This window comes from Tamandua tetradactyla, chromosome 19 (assembly GCF_023851605.1).
Source record: "Tamandua tetradactyla isolate mTamTet1 chromosome 19, mTamTet1.pri, whole genome shotgun sequence".
NCBI classification, from domain to species: domain Eukaryota; kingdom Metazoa; phylum Chordata; class Mammalia; order Pilosa; family Myrmecophagidae; genus Tamandua; species Tamandua tetradactyla.
This window is the reverse complement of record NC_135345.1, coordinates 22,234,253-22,253,131: the sequence shown is the minus strand read 5'-3', so window position 1 is coordinate 22,253,131 and position 18,879 is coordinate 22,234,253. Positions and strand designations below refer to the sequence as shown.

The 18,879-nt window shown below is 34.6% G+C and overlaps 1 protein-coding gene across 1 annotated transcript in view; it reads left to right on the top strand.

Annotated features, from left to right (window-relative positions):
• ADGRA3 (adhesion G protein-coupled receptor A3) overlaps positions 1-18,879 on the top strand; it is a 155,457-nt gene that overhangs the window by 120,491 nt on the left and 16,087 nt on the right. Inside the window, exons 13-16 of the mRNA XM_077136508.1 lie at positions 2,684-2,897; positions 3,104-3,312; positions 10,842-10,966; positions 12,780-12,903. Of these exons, the coding sequence (XP_076992623.1) occupies positions 2,684-2,897; positions 3,104-3,312; positions 10,842-10,966; positions 12,780-12,903 (672 nt within the window). The remainder of the gene's footprint in view (positions 1-2,683; positions 2,898-3,103; positions 3,313-10,841; positions 10,967-12,779; positions 12,904-18,879) is intronic.

Below are 18,879 nucleotides of genomic sequence, written 5' to 3'. Positions count from 1 at the left end.
TGGAAAGACGGTTAGCTGTGTTTTACAGTATAACAAATTGTGTAGTGTTAACTCGCTGGCAAGTGGCAAAGCTGGAACCTGAATCTTGAATTCTTGTTTGACATATTTTCCCTCCCCTTTCACATTTTTTCTCCCCATGTGCCCTTTCAATAATAAAAATTAGAATCCCCAAGCTTGTATTTCCTGTAGGATTTTAAAAAAGATTTTCCAATTTATTAGCTTTCACTCGTATATTTACATATATTTCAGTTGCTATAATCCATTCATTTTGAAATGAATGTGGTTACACAAAATTATAAAGTTTGTATTGCTTGCCTTCAGCCAAAGTGACAAAAGGTATAATTAGGATCAATTTAACAAATAAGTATTCCTTGGTGATTTTTAAAATTAAATTTATAACCTCTCCATAAATAATAATCGGCACTTCTTTTAAGGAATTAAATATTATAAATATTATATGCTTAATATAAAAATCTAAACATTGTTGGTAGAGCAGAAGTTTGCCTCTCCAGTGCCCCTAGGCCACTCCCTGGGAAACCTATAATTATGTTATTGAGTAATGGTTTTTATTGGAGAATGACTCCAAAGTTTATTTTAGAAGCTATAAGTAGGTACTAGTTGTTATCCCTCAGTGAACTGTTCACTAGGTTTTGGTTTAATTGTTTGTATTTGTTTGGTTTTAGCAGGTTTAACTTGTGTAGAAGACCTTTTTGGTTTCTAGAATTTACAATTATTCCCTTTTAAACTCTCTTTTAGATAGTGTTAAGTAAGACTTTCTAAAAAATCAACTCTTGATTTGTCATTAACAACACTACACAGATATCCTTTACTTTTCTAGTCATTTTGTGCCCCAAACAAAATTACCCTGTGAATGTTATAGTACTTGAGTTTATTAATCAGTCTGTCAAGAGAAATTTATATATTTAATAGAAATTTACTGGACAAGCAAATGAGCTTGCGATCAGCTTTGCCTCCCTATTAGTTTATATTTGTGAGTGAGAATTAGTAGAAACCATTTTATGCATCTTCTTAGGTAAAACAATTTCTTCTATATATTTTCTTGGCATCTTTTAAAATAATATTCATACTGCCAGCATTCAGACTTCTGAAATATTTTTACTTGCTGAATATTTATGAGAACAATCCAGCATTATTGTAAGAATTTAATTCTAAATTAAATCATTTGCTTAAATAAAGTCTTAATTATTTTAAAAAAAAAAACACGTGACAGATTTTTATTCTATAAACATTGAGCCTAAAATGCAAATGCATCAAATGCAAATGCAAAGAACTATTTATTAACATGGGGCAGGTCCCAAAATAAATGAAATTGTCTGCATTTAAAAACCCCATACTCCAGTTAGAGGAACAGTAAGTTACATTGTGATGCACAAGTATTAATTACCCAAGTGATGGGTGTAGATTGCTGTGAGTCCAGAAGAGGGCATAAGTGGCTGTAAAACAGTGTACTAAGGAGACGTAATTAATCATCTAAAACATCTGAATTTTAAGGACTTTACAGTCTTTCTTCTGACTGCCAGCCTTGCTCATTCTGTTCTGTCCTTTACATTCCCAACAGAATTATTTTTCTAAAAATCAGATTTGTTGAGTTCAAGAATTCGCCAGATAAAAGAAAAGTAGAACATTTCAGCTAGAGTAGCTGACAAGTATAGCATGCACAGAGGCATGAAAAGAGCATAGGAGGTCTCAAAAATTGATAAATTTTGCGTGGCTGATTGTGGAATAGGAGTTGAATTTGAGAAATAGATTTTAGGCAAATTGTAATCCATTCTAAGATATTCAGAAGTATTCCCTAAACTTTGGAGAACCAAGGTACTGTTTAAACTGGAATAACATGAACAGATCTGTTTCTTAACTGGAATAACATGATCAGATTTGTGTCTAAAGATGAAATTTTTTGGTGATATGAAGGTTGGATTGGAGTGAGGGAGAGAGGATAGTGGCTCAGAGAAAAGACTTTATATTAAGTTCTTGCAATCGAAATTTTTCTCTCATAGTTGATTTATTTAGATTCTTGGTGTATTTTTTTTTTAACTGAATGCTGAATAATAGTGTAAAAATCCCTAACCAAGAAATCTGAGAAACAGTTAGTGATCACTTAGCATTTTCGGTTATTACTACCTGTTTTTATCTTTTCCTAAAGTAAAACATTGACTCTTTTGTTTTATTAGTCTTAGGGAAGTTTCTGTTAAAATAAAAGTTTCTCTGACTCTAAACTTCTATTATGTTTGTGCATTTTCTTTCTTTTTTTGTATGTAGTGTTTTTTTTTGAATCTGAGTGCATCATAAATCACATTAAAGTTCCATAATCTTTAACTATGTTTACATTTGTGATATGCTTTATTAGTGGTCATTTACCTTATTGTGTCATTGTAAAATTGGCATACAGAGTCATGCTAAGATTCTTGATCTGTTCAAATGTTAACCTACATAAGCAGTATATGGTGAGTTTACATTTCTCTTTATTGTACACTGCTTTTGATCTGTGCTATTACGTGGTATTCAGACATTTCACTTAACCAGTTGTTTTAACTAGTAAATGTTACATGTATAGACTTTTTCAAAGAATGTGAAAACCTTCATAACTAGATCTAAAATATTCTTTCTGCTTTCTGTAAACTAATATGGCAATCTTTCTTTGGTTTTGTTTATGTGTTCTCAGAATACTATTGTGGAGGCTTCTATTCAGCTCCCTCCTTCCCTTTTCTCACCAAAGCAAAAAAGAGAAGTCCGACCAACTGATGACTCTCTATACAAGCTTCAACTCATTGCATTCCGCAATGGGAAGCTTTTCCCAGCAACTGGAAATTCAACAAACTTGGCTGATGATGGAAAACGACGCACAGTGGTTACCCCCGTGATTCTCACAAAAATAGGTTTGTGTGGAGCATGTTGTTTCCCTGAAGTTACCAGACATTGTGGCTTTATTCTCTGTCCTAGAAATGCTTATTTTTTTGTACTTTCTCGGGTTGAGTCACTCGTGAAAAAGAAGATACTGCAGAATACCCATTAGTGTATAAGTTGCTATTTAATTGTTTCTGAAGTTTGTTCCAGAATTATTTTTATTTCCCATTTTCTCCAGATGGTGTGAGCATAGATACCCACCCTATCCCTGTTAATGTGACGCTGCGTCGAATTGCACACGGAGCAGATGCCATCGCAGCCCAATGGGATTTTGATTTGCTGAATGGACAAGGCGGCTGGAAGTCAGATGGGTGCCATATACTCTACTCAGATGAAAATATCACTACAATTCAGTGCTACTCCCTTAGTAACTATGCGGTTTTAATGGTATGGCAGTTGTTAATTTTATGCATAAACACTAAGTTTTTGTGTTTTTTTTTTCCCTAGGCATAATTATTTGATTTTCTTCTCTGCATAATTAAGCTCAAGTGAAGAATTTTAACTTTTAACAACATAAATGGCTCCCTTTAATTATGTAAGAGGCGATGTTACATAATTTTAAAGGGAAATTGCATTTGCCACCAACTGCAGTGAAATATATGAGACTGAATTTAGTATAAGAATTTTCAGTAAACTTAGTGAATCAGTTCCAGGTAGACTTTGAAGTTCTTAAAATTTGGAGTCCAACTTTTGCAACATAGAGTGATTGATATGCCCAGTCGTACTCGGTGAATAGTGAGAAAAGATACTCTTACTTTGACGTCTTGTGCCTTTTCCCACTGTGTGTCAAAATTTTTAGACTCCTTTTGAATTTAGAGTAATGAGAATAATTGCAGCTTAGTCAACTCCAGGTGACAGTATTACTACAAATAATATCTTTTCAATTTTAATGCCAACAGCTCTAATGTTGTTTTTCTGTTATTCACCATTGTTAATACCTACAAATCTTCCCGATAACGTAATTATTAGTTTTCCATGTGCAGAAACATGATGTCTTTTTTATTAATAAGATATTGAAATGAATTCACATTTCCGAGTCAGCTAATTAGGAAATTAGCCATGCTAGTGTTGATTTTATAATATAGTTATTATAAAATACATCATGGAATATATATGTATTTAGAGTATAGATGAAGTAATTACTGATGAGATTAAGAAATTAATCTTGTATTTCTGAAAGTCATTTCTTAAAATTGGTTTGAGGTGAGTTTGGAAGTGAGGACTCGTATTTTTATTTCTGGCTCCAGCTCAGAATCTCTTATTTAGAGAAATTTTATCAAATGCTGAGTACTCTTGAAACATGCTATAATTTACTTCCTGTGAGTTTTACTTGCCTTAAAAAAAAATGGTTTTTACCCCTAAGAATGATCTTGAGGCAAGTCAGAATTCTAATAAATTTTCCAAAAAAAACCAAAATTTTTGCTTTTTGTCTTGCTCTGCAACTTGGTATTCCTTGTGTGGCATGATCGAAGCAGAGGAATAAATAGATTATTTAGCTGAACGAAAGCATTGTTTTTTTCAGTGACATTTCTGAAACATTTTGTGCAGCTGGAAGTAACAAACTTAGATATGTTTGTGTTTAGACTGGCAGTGCGTGAACTCTATACTAGTTAGATTCAGCTCTATTTGTATAGTTCTTTGGAACTTAAAGCTAGTATTTGTATTTTAGCATCCTCTTTACAGATAGGAGGTAACTGACTTCTTTAAGTCCAAGCCTTGTTCATATACATCTTAATATCTTGTAGTCACCTTTTAAATTAAAGCACGCTGTATGAAGCTTTTTTCCTTTCAGGTTGTAATTATTTTCTCATTCAAGTTTTGATTATAAAAATATATATGAAACTGAAGTGATAAGGAGAAATAACAGCTGCAACATTGTGTGAAATGTATACAGCAGTTAACTAGAAAAAGTTAGACAAAATAAAGAAACACAAAATGCACAAAAAGAAAAGTGTTTTATAAACTTCACTCCTAATGACACAACCCAGTACCATGAGAAACTTGTTTTTTGCTTAATCGGAATCCAGTTTAAAGGATCTATTTTTGAATTTCCTGGCTGTTCTTCTAAGCTATTTAAATTAGAGTAATCCTTTTCTGGAAGGAATAAGCTATTCTTTTATCTTTCATACTTTTAATCTTTTAAAACATGTAATGTACATTTCTTTAAAGCTGAACGTCAGTGCTAAGATCTTTTTCTATTTATTTTCAAAGGTATTCCTTTTGCTTTTCTTAGATATAACTGTGCCACCTAGAGGTAAGGAAGTGAAATGTATCTGGAATTGTATCCAAAATTATAATAAAGTTAATATATGGGACTTTTAGAATTGCTGATTAAATGGAAAGGCAAAGTTAATGAAATCATACACACTCATAAGTAATTAAAGTCATATCTGTGGAAAAATAGCTTTTAAAAATTGGAAATTGACAGCTTTTTCTTACACTAGCCTATTTTGAAAAACAGATTAAATTTTATTTTTCATGAGTCCATCTTAATATATGGTTTTATATGGTGAATCTAGATTTTTGTCCATAAAACTTTTTATGATTTGGCTTTGAAGATGTTTGTGTTAAAAAATGAGGAAAAATAATACATTTCTTCCTTAAATCTCAAGTAGATACCATAGTTTGTTTCGTTGTACAGCCTGTTAAAATGAATTATATCCTAAGGTCTCAGTGGAAGCCAGAAAAAAGTGAAGCAGAAATTGGGTTTTCTTTATGTGCTAGGCATCCCTCTGAAGTCATTACAAGCATTAACTCATTTATTTGGTCATCATAGCAGCCTTATGCCAAATAGGTACTGTTATCATCCCCACTTTACAGACAAGGACACCGAGACAGAGAGAGGTTAAATGCCAAGTCCACATTCCCCAAAACTAGTTAGCGGTAGTATTGCGATTTGAATTCAGTCTGGCTCCAGAATCTGTATCCTTAATAATGCCACTAAATCAGTCTCACATCTTCCCACGTCAGCATGAAAGAGCTTCATCTGTTTTTTACATATGAATATTGTGCTCTGTCTTCTGTTTAAATATTCCCGTGTTGTTTCTAATGTTGTGTAATGTCATTTTGTACATTTAATAGAGTATATTTAGGATGCATTCTCTAGAGTAACCTTGGTGATCAAAAAGGCCAACCCTCTTTTTCCTTTCTTCATTAAATTGAAGTATCTAGAAAAATGTACAAATCTTAAGTGTATGGCGTTATGGTATTTTTACACATCAATACACTCATTTAACCACCATTATGACCAAGATTTAGAAGACGTCCTGCTCTAGGGTAACTAATTTGTGTTTCTTTCTGTCACCATTACAAGAGATAACCACCCTTCTGATGTCTTTTATCATCATTTAGTTTTGTCTGTCTTAAACTTCATATAATTGTAATTGCACAGTGTATACTCTTTTGTGTCTGGCTTCTTTTCCGTAATTACATTTTTGAGATTTAGTCTTATTTTTCTTGTAGCAGCAATTTGTTCTTTTTGATTGCTGCATATTCATGGCATGAATATACCAAAATTTGTCCATTCTACTGCCGATGCGTTGGTTCTAGGTTTTGGCTTTTCAGAAAAAACTGCTGTGAGTATTCATGTACATGTTTTCTGATGGAGACATACACTCGGGGAGGGAGTTGCTGGGTTTAGGTTAGCCATAGTTTAGATTTAGTAGATAATGCCAAACAGTTTTCCAAAGTGGTTATGTCAGGTTGCAGTCCCACCAGTAATGAGAGACTCAGTTCTTCCACCTCCTTGCCAACACTTGATATTGTAGCCTTTGCTTTTAGCCTGATGGTGATATACCAGTGGGGTTTTAATTTGCATTTTAAAATTAGTGACTGTTCAGATCTTGTGAACAGTTCTTGTGTTCTGTTCAGGTCTTGTCTCTTTTTAATGGGATTGTTTCTTGTTTCCTTATTGATTTATAGGAGCTCTTGATATGAGTTCTGAATATATGTCCTTTGTTAGATCTATGTGTTGTAGATTGCTTCTTCCAGTCTGTGCCTTTTTCCTGTTTCTCTTAATGTTGTCTTTTTATGAATGGAGGTTCTTAATTTTAATAAAGTTCAATTTATTAGTTTTTTTTTTTTGATGATATTCTTTGTGTCATTTAAAATATCTTTGCCCACCCTAATCCCAGGAAGGTATTTTCTTTTGTTTCGTTTAGATGCTTTAGTGCATTTTATCTTTCACATTTTGGTCTATGATTCAACCAGAACTGATTTTTGCATATGTTGTGAGGTATAAGAGCAGATCTTTAAATTATTCTTTGTTCCTTAAGGGGAAAAAATAAAAAGCAACAAAAAGTCATGTTCTGTTTTTTTATATTTCTGATTTCAAGCCTATTTTTAAATTTTATTTTATTGGTAAACTTTTTTTTATTATTCTTCAATACTCTGACAGGCAGAGGGTACCATAAGATTTTGTTTTGTCTGGGCAACTTTCCATTGTCCAGATCCCCAGTAAATTTAGATAATTAGCGATTTATAAGTATTCCTAGTATTGACATGATGATCATGAATTATGCAAAACTGCTATTGATTTTATAGTTAGTAATTCCCAGGCTAGAAGTAACCCTTATAAATGTAAGAATCTCTTTATCAAGTAAACAAAAAAAACTGAAAAACTCTTCTGTTTATTCAAAACCTTAGTAATAACCATGTTTATTATTTTTTTAAAATTTTTTTATTAATTAACGGAAAAAAAGAAAAAAAAGAAATTAACCCAACATTTAGAAATCATACCATTCTACATATGCAATCAGTAATTCTTAACATCATCACATAGATGCATGATCATCATTTCTTAGTACATTTGCATCGGTTTAGAAGAGGGTCTTCTATTAGTCTTTTCTTTTTTTTTTTAATATGGGCAGGCACCGGGAACCAAACCCGGATCTCCGGCATGGCAGGCGAGAACTCTTGCCACTTAGCCACCATGGCCTGCCCTTCTATTAGCCTTTCTATCGGTATAGTTAACTTGTATGGCAAACTTCAATTCATTTCCTAGTTTATTTCCTTAAATTTTTACCATCTCGAAGAGTGACTAAGATCCCCATTTAGTTATGGAATGTAGTCATGTGAGCTCCAGAGGACAGAGATTTTTCTTATCTTATTTATCTCAGTATCACAAATGTGAATGATAATTTTACTTTTTATTCTCACAGATGTCTCCTAGTGGTCATTTTTTGACTGTATATTTGCTAGTGTTTGGTTATATTATCACAAAACCTGTATTTGTATACTTATATAGTTGAAGATAATTTGATTTCAATTTCCGCTCTACCTCTTTCTTGTTTTAGGAGTTTTACTTACTTACTATTCAGGTCTTCTCTAGTGACTTAATTACTCTTATATTCTCTTGTATTTTGTGTTTCCTTTATACACGGGGTCTGTGAATTTAGCCTACAGGCCAACTCCAGCCACTTGATTTTGTTGGGTTTTACTGCTTGAGAGCTAAAAATGGTTTTTAAGTTTTTAATGGTTATGTTGTAAATGGTTAATGCATTCCTGCTTAATAGCCTCAACTTGTTCCTTGGCCAGTAAAATCTAAAATACTATCTGACCCTTAAAGAAAAGTTTGCTAATATCTGCTTTTTATACCTTCTTCTGGGTCAGTGTTTTTCAGCACTGGGGCTAGGTCAGTTCATTTTGAAAACCAAAAATGCCCCTGGTAAAAGCAGTATCACCCATGATCAATCAGTAGAAATACTACTTAAAACTTCTTCCAGTCATCCCTTTGAGTTATGTAATTAATTGTGTTCAGTATCCAGTTTTTTTCTCACACTTTGTCATATTTATTTGACTTTTTGGAAAATGCTGATTTCTTTTAAACTTTGACTTATAAATAAAGTGTACATTATACAGTATAACTTGAGAACTGGATTGGTGCATTATCTGAAATTTTATTAGATAATGTCCAGCTACTCATATTTTGTTCCTCTCTACCAAGAACTGGGTTGTTGTACCCTTTACATGCCTTCTTTCTGCCCTTATCCAAACCCTGCAAGTTGATTAGAGATGTCTCCATTGTATAGAGAGGTAATTACCCAAATCATATAGCTAGTAAGTGGTGACATATTATTAAACATTTCCTAGAGGAATCTAAAGGTAGGTAATGCATGAAAGAAATCTGGAAGGTTAAATCCTAGATATTAAAAGTTCTTCCTCATTTATTAATTCTGTACTAGAATAATAGCTTCTCATAGAAATTGAGAAGAAATGCCTCTACTTTTACTAGCATCAAACTGATTTACATTGCCCTAGCATTCTTTGAATTTACCTGGTAATGTTCTCTGCTTTCCAACAAAGTGCAAATACCTGGAGGCCATGTACCACAGATTAGCTATTGTGAGTAGCTCACAAGGGCAGATTGTTCGGAGATGCCGGTCACAGACTTTTCTGCAGTATTTTCCTTTTTGTGTAAAGAGTTTACAGACTGGAAGCTCCACGGGGGCTGGGACTGTGTCCGCTTAGTCCTGCCTGTCACCTTGCTTAGCACAGCATCTGACCATGGTGGGCCACTGGTTCGTATTTATCAAATAAATCGAACCAATTCCAAGTTTGAGATTTATCATAATGTAGAACATTCAGTTTGTTTCATTTGGGATTCAGTTTTCCACATTGTATCTCCAGATAAAATGCCCATGAATAACTGTGAGTTTTGTCAGGCTCTGTGTTAAACATCATTTAACATTGCTTGTTAAGGTATAGGGTTGTTAAGGTTTTCTGATAGGATCTTTTTAGGTCAATAATTGTTACATTGTCAACTTCTGATTCTTCTGTTGGGAAATTTGCCCCTTCTTCCCTACCCCAGCAAGGCTGTCTCCCATTTCAATGTTCCTTTTCTGTTTTCAGGTAGCCTTTCTTGTTTCAGGTATTGTGTCATGTACTTGCTGATTAGAGATACACCCATTGTGACTGCTTCTCAAGGCCACCTGTCTTTCTTAGCTGTAGGAGTCAGTTTAGGAGAACTGAGTGTCAGATGAATCTGCAGCTGTGACTCCCCCAGTTCAGCTTCTCCTGGTGTGTGCATCCAGTATGGCATCCTGCAGAGAAATCCCAGCCCACTTTGGGTCTCTTATATAGAAGGCAGGTAATTAGGGAGGCAATGTCTGCTCTGTGTTTGGGAGCTCAAATTCTGCAGCCACACTGTTTTGGATCTGGTCCTCAGTGTACTTTACCTCCTTGTGCCTCAGTTTTTCAAGATCTAAAATGAGCCTAGGAATACCTCTACCTTTAGGGTACTCTTTGTAAAGTGCTTGACCCAGTGCCTGGGCTATAGTAAATGCTATGTAAATGATTTGTCATTATTGCTTATTATTATTGATCCCAGAATTGTCTCTTCCTCTTTGCTCCCATAACCACGGTGACCTTATCAAACCTTGTTATGATCTGATTGTACATTCATCACTCCTCTGACTTTCAGCCTTTTACCATTATGTCCCTAGAGCCTTGCACAGCATTTGGTCCATTTGTATTTGTTGACTTGGAATTGAATGCAATTCCCAATGTTTAGAGAGTTCTCATTAGGTTTTGATGGGAGAAAACTGCCCTTTAGTCTGCCTTAATGGCTAGTGAGCATGCAAGGGGAGTGGAAGGGTATTCAAAAGGATGAAGTCTGTGGTTGCTTTTTCTAAGTCAGCCACACATGCAAGCGGGGCTGCTTGTTCTCATAGTATTTTTGGCATTCCAATTCATAGCACATTACAGTGGAGACCAAGAATACAGGTAAATACTTCACACAGTAGTAGTTAGGAGGGGCAAAGCATTATGTGAGGGAACTAGTGTAAAACCTTATATAAATTGGATAAATTGGAGAGATTTTTGTTTATCAGTGTGCTTTAGTCAATTGAGAAAAACTTATTTTTTTAGTATTTCATATCCGGGAGGGTGCTACTAGAATAATGCTTTTTTCCCCTCAGGATTTGACGGGATCTGAACTGTACACCCAGGCAGCTGCTCTCTTGCATCCTGTTGTTTATACTACTGCTGTGATTCTTCTCCTGTGTCTCTTGGCAGTCATTGTCAGTTACATATACCATCACAGGTAAGAAATAAAAGCAGACGGGTATAGCTATGAACTTTGAATTGAAGGAGTTCATTTCACATTTAGTTAGGATAAAACTGTCTTTAATACAGGACACTACTTCCTGAGTAAGGACTATTATTTTAGAATATATACCCAAGCCTTGTTTATTTCATGCAATTTGAGTCATAAATAATTAATATATAAGATAATACGTGTAAGATTGAAAACATCCAGGCAATTTTCTGGGTTTGGGGGTGTTTTGTCTTGCTAAAAGGGCAGATTGCAGTATACTAGAAATGTAATGGCTTTTAAAAAGGGAATTTATTAAGTTGTAAGTTTACAGTTCTAAGGATATAAAAATGTCCAAACTAAGGCAGCCAGGGAAAGATACCTTGACTCAAGAAAGGCCAATGGAGTCCAAACATCTGTCAGCTGGGAAGGCATGTGGCTGACACGGTATCTGCTGGTTGGATTCTTGCTTCAAACAGCTTCCCTGGGGGTGTTCTCTTTCTGCATTTCCAAATAGCTGGGTCTCGTGTTGGTTCTCTGAGCTCTATCTGGGTCTCGCATTGGTTCTCTGAGCTCTATCTGCTCTTTTTAAAATGGTTCCTTCTTAAGGAACTACAATAAGTAAGCTACATTGAATGGGTAGAGATACATCTCCATGGAAACCACCTAATCAGAAAGATCCAACCCAACAATACTGAATCAGGATTAAAGAACATGGTTTTTCTGGGGTATACAACAGTTTCAAACCAGCACAGGGAGATTTATACCTTTTTGTTCCAGCTTGAAAACCTGAGTATACGTGTCCATGGCACACGCTTTTATACTTGGTGCCACCCCCTGTGGTGCACAGTTCCAGTTTTCCAGGCCTTCTAACAGCAAATATCATTTCACTACACAAATAATGGCCATTGAATTATTACCAGTTGAAGTTAATATCTGGAAAAGAATATGGAAGGGATATATAGGCCGGGAGTATGGGGCACAGGTGTAATGGGGTAGGTTAAGTTGGAGGTTTGTTACCTGTAAAAGTAAGTTGATGTCTGAGTCATAGGTACTAGATTGTATTTTTTTTATATTCTGACTTTTTGCCTGTTGTGATAGTCTTCATTTTATAAATGGCATTTCAGAAAAAGTCTTTGGCATTTAAGTGTGGAATATGGTTCTTGTTCACTAGAAATAAAGCTAGAGAAACTTTTACTTTATGGTAAGAAATAATGAACTGAAAGAGTTTGCTAAGCAAAAATTCAACTTTGCAAAAGGCTTCAGTAGAATTTTTTTTCCTATTTAAGTTGGACAAATGTGACAACCTTTTTGAAATTTAGTTAAGAAATGAAAGAATATTTTGTTTAAAAAAAAAAAAAAGGCCAACTTTTCATGAAAGGCCAGAAGAAAATGATTGGGCATTTAGACCATGTTATCTTATTCAACAGGAAAAATACCCATTGGCATGTTGCACATATCTTACTGAAGCCAAGCAAGTGGTTCAGTAGTCATGAGACATTGTCACTAACAAAAGTCCGCATGTTTTTCATTACTGATATTTGTTTAGTTTTAGTGGGTACAGTAGTCCCATAAATTAACTTTTCTTTTTTATTGTGTAAGAGTAAATGGTAAGAAACAGTATTGAGTTAAATGATCTCTTAAATCCTGTGTATATGTTTCTGATAGCAAATAATTTTAAATTAAATGCATAAATATAAAACATTTTAATTTGACCTTTTAGGCACTTGTAAATGTTTATTTGTGGGTGAACATCAGTAATGTCAAGCTTCAAATGCACCAGACTGAATGTTAACATTTTGTCCTTTTTTCTTTTTAACAGTTTGATTAGAATCAGTCTTAAGAGTTGGCACATGCTTGTAAACTTGTGCTTTCATATTTTCCTGACGTGTGTGGTTTTTGTGGGAGGCATAACTCAAACGAGAAATGCGAGTGTCTGCCAAGCAGTAAGTCAAAATGAAAAATTGAAATGGAAAACTGTATTGATATGACAAAGTAATTTCTTTTATTTCATTAAATATAAAAGGAAAGTTTCTTTAAGGTTTCCTTTCTTCAACAAATTAAAGTAAAACCAAATGTCTAGCTAGTGTACAAATATGCTTCACATTTGAACCATCATTTCACAACTAGATATATATCCTAAAGAATTTGTCTTATTTATCTTTGGGAACTCAGTTACTTATGTTTATTATAATGCCTAACATTTAATTTAAAAGATTTATTAAGTCCTGACTTTGACTAAAAGGAAAGTGATGTTTTTGGAAAATAAGATTTTAAAAATGATATCATCCATTGATGGAAACAGTAGGAATTAGAAAAAGGTTTCACTGTAAAATATGAAAATACTAAACTTCTTAGGTTTGGTAATATGAAGAATTAAAAAATAATTCAATTTTAATTTTCAAACAAATACCTTTATTTTCAAGCAAATTATGTGTAGCTTTAGTGAGCAGTATTACAGTATTAGTTAAATAATTGACATTTAGTTAAACAATTAAACAGTTAGTTAAACAAACTCAATATATGAATAGAGAAAGCATAAATATCTCTATATTTGCATACCATTTCCTATATGCATGATAGCAGGCAGTGTAACACAGTAATTAAAAGTTCGGATTACTTAGATTTGGCTCCCAGTTCTGCAGTTTACTAGCTGAGGTTTGTGTGTGTATGTGTTTGTTTTAACAAAAATCGGATTGTTAAATGATGTGGTTATTTATGGAAACCCTAAAATAACACACAGATAAATGATTGGAATGTGAGAGTTTAGAAGAGAGTGAATGTGATTTTAATGTACAGAAGTTTTTTTGCTACCATTATCTAGAATTGCAACTATAGGAAAACATAATTAATAAGAAGATTCCATATAGAATATTAATTATCAATTTCCTAGAAATAATAAAAGATGTTCATGACTTACAGATACAGTTATAGAATACGTTAAAGAAAGACCTAAATAAATAGATAAATATGCTAAGTCCAAAGATAGGAAGTTTTTTTTTTTTTATCAGAAAGGTAGCAATTCCTCCTAAATCTATAGAAAATAAGAGAATTTTGCATGAAAGTGAATAAGATAATTTAAAATTTTATTTGAAAAAGTTAAAGGCCAAGGGTAGTCAGTATACTTCTGAAAAAGAAGGTTAGGGCAAGGAGACATGTCCTGCTGATTTTCTGGGCTTATTAGGCTATGGTAATTAAAAACAGTGCAGGATAAGGTGCAAGAATTGACGAATTGCCCAGTCAAGTATAATGGAGAGCCCAGAAGTAGACCCATGCATGTACAGAACTTTGGTACGAGGCAAACTTGGCATGTCTCTGCATTTGGGTAAAGAGGGACATGAACTGCTGTTCAGTAATGGAGTTGAGGAAAATGGCTGCTTATTAAAAAGTTAAAATGAACCTCTACTTTATGCCATATAAAAGGATCAACTCTGGGTAGAGTCAAAAGTTACATATCAAAACCTAAACGTTAAAATTCATATTAGAATATTTCATAGACCTTGGGTTGGGGAAGCATTTCTTAAGACAAAAAAAGGCATCAACTCTAAAAGAAAGTGATGCATTTAACTAAATTAAAACTAAGAACTTTTGATCATTAAGTTTCCTTAAAGAAAGTTAAAAAACTATAATCAATGAGAAGGCTACCAACAGCTCAGTAGGAAAATGAGCCAGAAAATGTACAGGTATCTCATAGAAGAATAAACATATATGGCCAGTATACATATGAAGAGACATTTAACATCTTTGGGGGTCAGGAAAATGCAAATTAAAACCACATAGTGCTATCATTTTATACCTATTCCATAGGGAGAAAGTAAGCCTGAAAATTCTAAAAATTAATTTTTGAAGAGCATGGGGATCCAAAGGATTTTTTTATGCATTGCTGGTGGGAATGTAAGTGAATCTACCCTGGGAGCTAGTTGGCTTTACCTTCTAAAGTTAAACATTTGTGTGCCTGGGACCCAGCACTTCCATGCCTGGGCTCATACCCTAGCCAGTAACCTATTCTGTATGCAACAGAAGATATGTGCATATGAATATGAATGCATATCTAAATGAATATTCATAGCAACACTTATATACATTATCAAAAACCTGGAAGCAACCCAAATGCCCATCACTGAGAGAGCAAATGAGCAAAGTGCTATGTTATAGGAGTCAAAACGAGCAAATTGCAAGAATGCATAGCAATTCAGTTGAGTCTTAGAACTATAAGAGAGAAGAAGTAAGCCCCAAAAGATAACATTCACACTGATTTTCCTTTTTTAAAGATTAAAAAAACTAACATAAAATGGTACATTCTTTAAAAATTTTTATTAATAAAACCAACATACAATATGAGCATTCTTTTTTTATCACAGTTGTAAATTCATCATCATGATTATTTCTTAGAACATTTGCATCAAATCAGAAAAAGAAGTAGAAAGAAAACCGAAAAAAATTTGTACATACCATATCCCTTACCCCCTCCGTTTCATTAATCACTAGCATTTCAATCTACTAAATTTATTTTAACATTTTTCCCCTTACTATTTATGTATTTATTTTTTTTATTATTTTTTTTACATGGGCAGGCACCCCGTATTATTTATTTTTAATGCATGTGTTTTACTCATCTGTCCGTAATATAGATAAAAGAAGTGTCAGACACAAAGTTTTCACAATCACACAGTCACATTGCGAAAACTGTATCATTATACAATCATCTTCAAGAAACATGACTACTGGAACACAGCTCTACATTTTCAGGCAGTTCCCTCCTGCCTCTTTATTATGCCTTAACTAAAAAGTTGATATCTATTTAATATGTAAGAATAACCTGCAGGATAGCCTCTCAACTCTGTTTGGAATCTCTCAGCCATTGACACTTTATTTTGTCTCATTTTGCTCTTTCTCCTTTAAGTCGAGAAAGTTTTCTCAATCCCTTGATGCTGAGTCCCAGCTCATGCTAGGATTTCTGTCCCCCGTTGCCAGGAAGGTCCACACCCCTGTGAGTCATGTCCCACATAGAGAGGGGGAGGGCAATAAGTTTGCTTGTAGAGAGGCCACATCTGAGCAACAAAAGCAGTTCTCTTGGAGGTGACTCTTAGGCTTAATTTTAAGTAGCCTTAGCCTGTCCTTTGCAGGGCTAAGTTTCATATGAACAAACCCCAAGATTGGGGACTCAGCCTATTGCTTTGGTTGTCTCCACTGCTTGTGAGAATATCAAGAATTCTCCACTTGGGGAAACGGAATTCTCCTTTCTCAAAAATGGTACACTTTTAACAAGAACACATATGTAACATAAGACCTGTATACCCTATATATAAAATAATAGGATGGTTTCTTTGGGTAAGGGGGTTACATGGTTAGGTGAAGGTTATTTTCAAGGTCCCCATTATCAACAATAATTAATTAGCTAACCAACTACATAAAGCCGGGCATACTTGCACCAGTCATTAGAATTAGTATGATTCATCTAATTTTGTGCACCTGAGGTCTGGTTTAAAATGTGCATGTGTATAAGTATTTTTGAGAGAATTAAATGACTCAGGAGTGCCTGGCATGCAGTAAGTGCCCAATTCATGTTATTCGTATCATCATTATTATTATTATTGACAAAATTGTCTCAGTTGTGCAGTATATTTCTCTGTGTTTAGGTCAGTACCATACATTTGAAAATAAACTTTTTGTTTGGAGCTAGATAATGGATGTTGGGCCAACTTAGTAAATGGATAGAAGGCAATGCTTTGGTCTTTTCAGTCTTCCCTCCTCCTTCATATGGTCGATTTATCTTACAGTTCTCAGTTCTCAGTTACGATTTCAGAGATACTGTCCCAGATCCTTCCACCACCACCAACCACCTCAGTTTTCTAAGGTGCTTATTAAAATTCCAGGGTACTGATTAAACTGTTTGTTGCGCATTTACTTATTTATTGTCCACTACTGGGGCAGGAATCTCATCGTTTTCATTCACTAGTGTTTATCTCCAAGGACCAGCACAGGACCTGACTCATAGTAGATGCTCAGCAAATAGTGATTGGGTGAATGAATAGCAAAAGCCTCTGTTTGCCGCTCCTTCCACCCTGGAGAAATTTTGAACATAGGCTGCATTAGGAGGGTACCCAGCACACAATGGTAGCGCGCTGTCATTTCAATTTACCTAAAACATTCATCGATTATATAAAGCAGACACACAGATTTACTTCAGTAAGGAAATGAGAAGAGAGAGGCCATTATAAAGAGGACTGCTTTTCATTGTCCCTAAATTGTATTTTACATACCATTTCTAAAATGGAAAGAAGACTTGTCCTGAGTTTTTAAGGCCTTTAGAACAGACACCCACAAGTTTGTGGTTTACAAAAGAAAAGGAAAACAAAGGTCTTTAGATGTTTTCACACATATTTTTCTTTTTTTCTCCCATTCTATGAAAGACATAACATCATTCTTGTATTTCTGACTCAGCCATTACTCACTTCATTTTGTCATTGTAACACTTATTGCAGTAGTGGCCAGCTGAGAGGACACTTGTATTCTACCACTAAAAGGACCAGGCTACCATTCCAGATAATAGTCACCAGGTTCTAGTTCCCTGTATGGCTTAGTCTCTTAACTATGAGGGATTCACTTTTTCATCTATAAAATAATGGGGGACAGGATGGTGCAGAGTTAAATGATCATTACGTTTCATCCATACTTAAAACAACCCCATTGTGTACTTATCTTTATATGCAGTTTTGTATGTGTACAGGATCAGGAGTTTTGTGTTTCTTAGTTTTCCTCTGAGAGTTTACATATTTTGTGAACACCATGAACCAGTTTTAATGCAGTTTCCTACCCACAGTGATCAGTTGAGATAATTAAAAGTGCCACCTCTAGGTACTTCCCATTCCAGGTCCTTAGTCAGTTCCAGGTGGTACCTTAGATGCTTTCTACAGCCTTTAAGTCTTTTGGCAAAAGATGCTGGAGGAGAGCTAATAAGCCAAGTGATGGAGAGGAAGGGGCTGTTGACTCAAGTTTGAAGGAGATGGGTTCAAACTTTGAGATGTGCTGCCAAATAATTGTCTGGTGATTAATTCTGTGGTCCTTGGTTTTGGTAACTAGGCAGCAGAGTTATTCAGCTGGATCTTATTTCGTTAACTTGTTGCTCTAATATTCAGTGATTTCCCCTATTTAACAGTGCCAACTGACCTTCTCAGATGTCCTTTTCTATCTGTTATCTAGTTGATAGCTTCAGTGGCATGTGAGATGCCTTGAGAAAAATATAACCATGAATATTAAAAGAATTCATACCACCTGATGCAAATGTATTAACTTTCATATTAACCCTAGGAGGTATTTCTTATTCATATGTTCTATAAACATATAAACTGAGTAAGAGAGAATTAAAATAACTTGCCCCAAATCTCCAAGGCTAGTGGGTGGCAGAGGCATGTTTGACATCCATGTCCTGTTAGACTCTGAGTGTTCCCTCCCATCACTGTGCTTTACTGTGAAGTGGGACCAGCATGGAAACCATTGTCGTATTGGGTTTGAATCAACCGTGCCATTGAGGAGCGTGAACTCTGGTGGTGATCAATCTCTCAGCCTCAGTTTCCTTGTCTGCAACTGAGGTTACAGACAGAATGGTGATGCTGGTGGGTAAAAATGAAATTGCCTACAAAACCTCCTCATACAGTTTTATCTATTGCATTTAATTAATCATGTATATACTTATACCCTAGACTTATTTCCAAACTATTTACAAAATTTCCATATGCATCTCTAATTAATTTCAAGAAAAATATGATAAGAAAGTATTTCTTGTGTAGCCCAAGTGTTGGATGGATAGGAGAAAAGATAGGAAAACCCTCTGTTAGACCTTATTCCTGCTGCTTTCTGGTCCTCGTGGAATATTTGTTGATTTGCATAACAACCCGATTGCCTGACTAGACATGAGACCC